Source organism: Archocentrus centrarchus, chromosome 3, assembly GCF_007364275.1.
Source record: "Archocentrus centrarchus isolate MPI-CPG fArcCen1 chromosome 3, fArcCen1, whole genome shotgun sequence".
In the NCBI taxonomy this organism is placed as follows: domain Eukaryota; kingdom Metazoa; phylum Chordata; class Actinopteri; order Cichliformes; family Cichlidae; genus Archocentrus; species Archocentrus centrarchus.
Genome location: NC_044348.1, coordinates 8,731,609 through 8,740,247, shown reverse-complemented (window position 1 = coordinate 8,740,247; position 8,639 = coordinate 8,731,609). Strand labels below are relative to the sequence as shown.

Sequence of the window (8,639 nt, the reverse complement as noted above, 5' to 3'; positions counted from 1 at the left end):
TTGATTGTCCAGATTCAGAGTTGGTGTTTGGGCTTGGATTGTTACTGATGATATCTTAGATACCAGAGGGTTAACTTGCTGATAGCAAGGAAGTGTGATATGTACTCTGTTCAGCAGTTTCCCACATTAACGGTTCTTTGTTAGCACAAACACAATTTGTAATTGTCAAAAGTTTTGCAGTTATTTTTATAAATAAGTACTTGACAAATTGCATTTTTGGAGCCGATAACAGGAAGCATGAATGACGATACGGAGTGTAATAGTTAATCAAATAGAGACCTTTCACTGAAAACCGCAATGATCACTCAGCTGGTGGCTTCAGAGGAAAAGTCAAAGCAAAATCTGTGTAATACATCATGCATCACTGTTTGTTGCAAAAATTGTGCCAACCCATTTAGTAAATGTTGAGATGTTTTATCGGCTAACTGAAAACTGACCTGCTGATGGTGCCGAGCGCTGTAGGCAAATCTAGGAGGATTCATTCTCCTTGCACCATGGATATTAAAGCAATCCATCCAGAGGATGTCAATAACTTCATTAAATAGCAAAAATGTGAATTTTCTTTTTTTTTTTTTTTTTGTAGTGCTGCTAGAGGAAAATGTAGGGGATCACCCAGAGGATTCCTCTTCAGAGGACCAGCAGCATCTATATAATATTTACTGGTCATTTTCAGTTGCTGTTGACATACTTTTTTGCAGCATCCTCTTTGTTGATGGATAGATAATTAGAATAGTGTAGAAGTGATGCTTAAGTCATCCCTTATTTAAACATGCCCTCAAGGAAATGTTGCCTTTCTGTACATCTACATGTCCCACTTATTCACCATCTGTGTCAGGAATACCAACAGCATGCCACTGCTTGTGCAAGGAATGATGGTGTAGTTGGACCTTGGAGGGACCCTTTGATAACACATTTGATTACATCTTTGCTTTTTGTCTCTGGTCTTCCAGGTGTGCCAGTGTGCAGTTTTGGATGGAAGTAGAAGACGGACATCAGGACATGGAATAAAGGGAGTGCAAGGACAACTGAATAAACTTGAATCAGCTCCCTAATAATAATAAAAAATAAAGCAAAATTATTTTCAGAAGTCTGGAAGAGAGGTAGAGAGAAAGAGAGAGAGAAGCTATGGTGGAAGAGGAGTGAAGATGGGCTGTGGTCAGACGCTTACAATGCTTCTCCTGGAGTCTGCAGTTCACTCCGTCAGCTGTTGGTCAAAGCAGGAGCCTCCTCGCTAAAACCCGAGCAGCTCATTTCACCTGCTGGAGGAGCCCTCACTCTCGGTGATGTAATGAATAAGTTTGAAGTCCTTGGCATTGTGGGCGAAGGTGGGTGGATTTACACTGCAGATTTAACTGCATGTTTTAAAACTTGAAGACTTTATGTACTGTTGCTGGTAACACTGGGGTCATAACCAGTGTACATTTTAATGGGATTTGGGAGTCTTACACTGCACAGCTGAAACCTACACATAGCTGTTGACAGATCTTATATATCCTACTTTAGCATTTTTGAGTGCAGGCAGATTTTAAAGGAGAGTGTGAGCCTTGGAGTTTGGTGAAGTCTTTAGTCATTAGGTCATCAAATCTTTTCGCTTACTTTCTGGAGCATTTGTTTATCTTGAAACAGGATTGTGTAACAGGCGGATCGTTTTTATACGTTTGCCTGTTTGATAAGCATACCTTATTAGATTTTAGTGTGAAGTCTCCCTGTTTCCGGTTTTAGTTTACTCCTGATACAAACTAAAAACATCCTCTGCACATACCTGTTGTTTGGCTACTTTCCACAGTACTAATTTAATCAGTATAACAGTCAAGGATACTCACCACTCTGCTGCTCAGTTTCTCTTCTCTAACTGTGGCTGTTTTCATTCCTTGATTACTTTGAGTTGCCTCTATTCTGTGTGTTATTTTAAAGCATGGTGAGGTTACCATCAATGCGATCTGACCCTTTTTGGTCTGGTGTAGCATTTGAATATAAAAAATCTGCAATCAAAGGACAAGATTTTTGGACCCTAAAGTCTTGTCTGCATAGTTTTGACCAAACATGTTTCATTGGCTCCCTGTTAAATTCAGAACTGAATTTAAAATCTCTCTCCTCACATACAAAATCTTGAATAATCAGGCCCCGTCATATCTTAAAGACCTCATAGTACTGTATCAGCCTGATCTCGGACTGCAGGCTTACTTGCGGTTCCTGAAGTAGACGCCCTCTTTGCTTTTAAGATTAGGCTTAAAACCTTCCTTTGTGATAAAGCTTATAGATAGGGCTGGATCAGGTGACCTTGAACCCTCCCTTAGTTGTGCTGCAATAGGCCTAGGTAGCTTGGGGGCTGGGCATGTTTCTGCTTCACTCATCTCTTTTCACTCCCCACTACTGCATTAGTAATTATTACACTCTTCCTCCCATAGTGTGTCTTTCGTCCTGTCTCTCAGTGCTCTCTGCTCTTTCCCCTACACCCCCAACCGGTTGCGGCGGATGTTGTGCCGGAGGTTTCTTCCTGTTAAAAGGGAGCTTTTCCTTCCTACTGTCACCAAGTGCTTGCTCATAGGAGGCTGTATGATTGCTGGGGTTTCTAGGCTGTGTGATTGCTGGGGTTTCTAGGCTGTGTGATTGCTGGGGTTTCTTTCTAATATTTTAGGGTCTTTACCTTGAAAAATAAAGTGCGTTGAGGTGACTGTTGTTGTGAATTGGTGTTATATAAATCAAATCAAATTGAATGTAAGAAGGTGTTTTTAGCGTACAGGTAAACAGCTTGGAGAGTTAAAAAAAAAAACTGTTATATGTTTATTCAGTTTCACTTTTTTAAATTTGTCTCCATTTCTAAACATGGGATCCGGCTATTCCGGAAGCCCCAAAGTGTTTTCAGATGATAGCCGATGGGTTCCCATGCTGAATGCCTTTAGGTCAAAGGGTATGATCAACCACTTCCTGGCCAGAAGGAAGTGTTGAGTTTCCGAAATGCTGCTTGGAAAATGCAGCTGAAATTTAATTTGCTTATTGAATGGAAAGACACTTAAAGCAGAAGAGCAGGACCTGATTGGAGTACTGATAAAACTGATATTCTACATATTCTACAATACGCTGAATTTACCATGTCATATATCGATGTAAAGGTAATTCAAACCTTTATTTTTTTTTACTCCAGCCTTAATTTGTTTGTGGTTTGTATAAAATCATTTAGATATGAACACTTGTTTAATAGTTTATATAAAAAAATAATAATCAATGCCTGTTTGACAAAGACCTCTGGTGTGAATTATGACTCTTTTCTGCTAAAGTATGTTTCTGCAGTTTTCTGTTCATATTGATACCTCTTTTTTTTTTTTAGCTTTATACCTTTTTAGTCCATATATGAGGGTAATTCATTATTTTCTCAACCAGAAATTTATTCCTGTCATCATGGCAGGGAAATCTCTAAAATACTTGTTTCAAAAACATGAACATGTGCATCAGTTATGTTTGTGTGCATGTTTGCCTCTATGTGTGTGTTTTGCTGTAAAAGGCTGAGCAGTCTTGCTTAGCAGATTCATTGACTATGAAATATATTCTATGCTTAGAAAATGGAAAAAAAAAATTGGGATAAAATTTGACTTTTAGCTGTGAATGACTCTTAAATGCCCTTTAAACAACAATCCATGAAATTTCTATGTCTTTTAGCCGGATTTCATTTGGCTGGATGGACATGCATTCCTACTTTACTCTAATGTGAGAAGACAGAGGAGCCAAGTGTTTATTCTGCTGTTGCTTATTCTCATAAACTGTGATCTACACCAGCACTCGTTACTACATCTATCAAAAAGTTATATCCACAAGGAACTGCAATTAACAGTTTTCTGATTTTTTTTTCATCTTAAAGGCACTATGTGTAAAATGTATTTATACTTTACACAGAGCATCTTTTACATACACAGCGTGATGGTGGCATATATTAACTTTTTGTCACTTTTTTTTACTGTATTCCCATTGTTCTTCAACATAGACACAATATCTGCTGGGTAATTCGGCTGCATTTTAAATTTACACTGTCACTAAAAATGTTTTTTTTGTCAGTTAAATTGTGTTTTGATTTTCTTTTTTTTTCTTTTTTATACAGTTAATGAATCTTGATTCTCCTCAGCCAGCAAAGTACTCTAACTACCATAACTAAGCTATCATGGTTCATGGCAAAATTAAGAAAGTGCTATAAGTATTTACTGCAGGAATCCTGAAGCCACTTCATTTTATTTTTCATTTTTTTACAATTTGCAACACATCTCCTTATTTTAATAATCAAGCCAAATGGATTTGTAACTCATGCACAAGCTTGTGAGAGGTCTGTACCATGGAAATCACAAATTTATCAGCAAATTATGAATAATTATGAAATGTTTGCTATGTGCATGTGATTAAATCAAATTTGCATAGCTCTGGAACAGCATAAATGTTATCACAGACTTTTTAAAAACTATTTTTATGAATCCTTGTTTTTCCTGAAAAGATAAATGATGTTGCTGCAGGTTACCACTTTCCTGGATAGACCTATTCACCCCCATGTAGCAAACAGATAAATATATACAGTGAATTTTTACAACTACAGCTGCACAAGTCTTATGATAAGACATGCCATTGCAAAAATAATTATTATTTAAGGTTTTTTAGTTCTTTTTGCAAAAAAATGCTGAAAGCAACTCTGAAAGCAAAGTAACAGATGGTGGCTATGCAAAAGGGTATCGCTCTCCATAAGAGCAAAGCCGTAAAAACCTCCAAAACCCTGCACAGAAATCAGGCCATTGCCACAAAAACATTGCCAGATTCTGGCAGAAAGACAAGCATTATCTAACCTATTACGCTGCATATGTGATCTGAACAGCAACAAAAGCAGTTTGGAAATGTGGAAAACAATTAACTTTAGAAAATGCAAGCCTATCTGACATCTTTGCAAGACAGAGCCAGAGATTCGGCTTCTGAAACATCAGCAGTCATCCGAGTTTTGTTAAATGGACACAATCGCCTGTCTTAGCAAAGACAGAAACAGGGACACAGTGTACGTGTGTGTATTACTTGTGAAAGGTATAGCTGTGAGTGTGTGCTGAGTGTGTGGGAGAGTGAGTATGGATGCCTCCGCCTCACCTATTAACTGTTGTTTCTCTGGTGGTTCTCACCTACTGTACTTCTTTTTCATGAACCTGTCTGTTTAAGGTTTGGAGGTCGAAACATAATTAAGATGCTAAAACTTAACAACACATCCCAGCCTCACTTCCTTATTGATCTTTTGTATCTTTCTGTCTATTTCTCGTTGTCCAGGAGCATATGGAGTGGTGCTTAAGTGCAGGCATAAGGTAAGATAGCATTTCTGATTACTCGGAAAGTCTTACAGTCTTTTGCAGAACGGTATGCTTGGTTTGCTTTATTGTGATGTGAAGTGTTTGTATGGTGGTACATGTTCACTTAAAAGAATCAGACAATGGCAAAGATTCAAAGAAATATAAGTGGTATTTTTTTTCTTATATGGTTTAAGTACTGCATATCTCAGAAAACTACAATGCCAACAGTGACCTATTTTGTCCCTAATGTTAGCTACCATATATTAGCCTGATGTACCGTATTTTTCGGACTATACGTCGCTCCGGAGTATAGGTCGCACCAGCCAAAAAATGCATAATAAAGAAGAAAAAAACATATATAGGTCGCACTGGACTATAAGTCGCACTTTTTGGGGGGGGGGGGGGGGGGGTTAGGGTTAGGGGGGGGGGGGGGGGGGGGGGTTGATAGAATCCGAGACTCAGAGCACAAATTCCATCTTGAACGGCAATTTAAAATAATAATGGATTAAAGAACAGGACGAACACGGTTACACCTACGTTATGCTAACGTAGCACATTCAGCTACATGATGCACAACGAACACGTGTTCGGTATTGTAACGTTGTAAACACACTTCCAAAGTCGGCGATATTCACAACAAAGGTCGTCTTTATTAACAGAAAAACGGCTGCTGTAGGCCACAGCCACGCCAACCACAACTACAACAGCGGAACAGCAACACACACACACAGGCAAGCTCTCGGTCTTTTTCTCTCTCTCCATGCTGCCTTCACGAACCTCCCGAACAGTCCGAAATCCCACAACATCAACACGCTCTCTAACTAAGAGAATCGCTACAGTATGTTAACGTAACATTAAGTTATTCAGATAACCATAGCATAAAGAACATACTAACAAGTTAACCAAACCATCAATCCATTGAATTCTTCATCCTCGGTGTCACTTCTAAACAATTCCGTACACTCCGTAGACGAAGCGCCGCTTCCTCTTCTGTGTCGCGTTAGTCAGACTTGTCGTCAGCTGCAGTTCCAATTATTCCAGCCTTTCTGAATCCCACCAGGATGGTTTGTCACTGAAGCCCATGTTTTCTTGATCCATCCAATGACTTCCAGGAAAGTTGGGTGGCGCATTCTCCCAGTTGCCGTTAAGCTGTGCTCTCCATCCATCATCCACTGCGCCCACAGGTTACGCAAGACTGCCTTAAAGCTGCAGTTCACGGAGATGTCAAGTGGCTGGAGTATTTTGGTTCATGTGTTATAAATGTCACATATACGTCGCTCCGGAGTATAGGTCGCACCCCCAGCCAAACTATGAAAAAAAGTGCGACTTATACTCCGGAAAATACGGTAAAAGCATGCAATAATGGTGTTTTTATCATGTTTAATATAATTACATTTTCAGTACAAAAACAGTTTTCTGGCAGTAACTAAGCAAGAGTAACAGGCATTTCATACAGGACACAATAACTCTGCTGCCTACCTAAACCAAATATTTCCAGTGGCTTCTGCTATGCATCAAAGGTTTATTGCTGCACTGTGCACAGCTAGAAATTAATGTTCAACCAATAATTAAAGTCCTAGTTATTTAAACATTGACCACGGTATGCTCTGACAAATGCCCGTGTGGCCTGGAGAAATGAGGCCTCTAGCAGACACAGAGGGGAAAATGGATGATGAGCTGATCTTGTCTCCCTGAATTCCCGTACAAGTTTGCCTTTGTATCGAGACCTCTGGAGGAAACCCTTTGCTTGGAAACAGGCTTCCATCCAAGTCAATATACTATTTGAACAAAAGTGCTGTGCCACCTACACGTTACACCTGCAGTAGCTGCTTGGCCTTGGAAACCCATGCCACGAAGCTCCCAGCTTACAGTTTTTGTGCTTCAGCACTTGGTGACCCCGCTCTGTAACTTTATGGGGTCTAAAATTTTGTGGCTGAGTTGCTGTGGTTCCTTAACATTTCTACTTTACTTACAGTTGATCATTGTCTAGAAGGGTTTTAACAACCAGGTTCTGCAGCTTACTCTAGGCAGACAAGCTGTATAAGCACAGCTTAGACTTACAGGTGTAATTAACTTCATAAAGAAAAGATGTACTGTTTCATACAGAATATTTATTGATGCATCGCCTTAGTTGTGAACATTCTGATCCCTATAATAATGCACAAAAACTGACACACCCACAGTTGCTCCATTTGTTTTGCAGACAGTGTGCATGGTCACAAAAATTTTGAGCTACAGACCACTGTGCTCATTGGCAGATGGCATAATTTACCTCACATGCACCAACATTTGCAGCCTCACCAAAAGCACATCTCAGAGCTGTGAGGCTAACCTTTATTTATGCTAACATAGTTATGCGTACAATGCCAAGCAAGTGTAATTTTCCCCATGTTCACCATCTAGTTTATCATGCTAGTCATCATCAAAGTGATTTATTTACCAGATGATGGGAAAGGTGAGTAGACAGGGAATCCCTTCAGAGTGAAAGAATGATTTCAACTTCCTTAAAGGGCGATTAGAAACTTTAATGTCACCACTTGCACATGTGCACACTCATATGAATCACTCACTTGGTGCTTACTCACTGTGTAACACTGTAAGCATGAATCTGAACGTTCTCTGACAAATGTCGTTGGATCACGCTGAATTCTAGTGGTGGCTCTTTAAGTATTTAAATGGATGTCATTAATATACTCTACATGCATGAATGAAAGGCCTGCAGGTGTGACTCGTCCAGCCACGTCTTACTTTGTGTAATTGTCTCTAGCTTAACTTTAGCTGTTATATGGTCCTGTTACTTGTTTCTCTGCAGTCTGTTTGTGAGGCAAATGAATGTTCTCAACATGTGACAACATTGCAAATTAAAGTTACTAAATGATATATATATATTTTTTTTTTATCTTTTTGACTTGCAATGCTCAAGCAAAGCTCAAAGGTTTCACACTGTTGAAATTTTTGACTTCAGTCCAAATTTAATGAAACAAAAATTCCTCTATGAAACACCAGTGACACGGCAACCAAAGACTGCCTGCAGTAGAATTACAGATGTTCACAGTGTGACTTCTAATAAGACTCCTATATGCACACCAGCTGGTCAAAATGAAATGAGGTAGAATACAAGGAGCCAGTTTTGTAATATTTGAATAAATGTTAGGAATAAAACATATTTCTTCCTTGCCAGGTCAAAACTTTCCTTTCTCATAATCCCATCGTGTGTTTAGAGCTCAGCTGTTTGGACTCTATGGACTGAACTGATGAGTTGTGCAGTTGCATCATAATGCAATGCTTTTATTTTTCATTTTTTTATTATCATTATTATTAGTAGTAGTAGTAATA

General features: G+C 39.1%; 1 protein-coding gene across 1 annotated transcript in view; it reads left to right on the top strand.

The window, feature by feature from the left end:
* Nucleotides 1-1,251: 1,251 nt before the first annotated feature.
* LOC115778189 (cyclin-dependent kinase-like 5) overlaps nt 1,252-8,639 on the top strand; it is a 29,871-nt gene continuing 22,483 nt past the window's right edge. The window contains exons 1-2 of the mRNA XM_030726247.1: nt 1,252-1,325; nt 5,284-5,318. Coding sequence (XP_030582107.1) covers nt 1,289-1,325; nt 5,284-5,318 — 72 coding nt within the window. The 5' untranslated portion in view covers nt 1,252-1,288. The remainder of the gene's footprint in view (nt 1,326-5,283; nt 5,319-8,639) is intronic.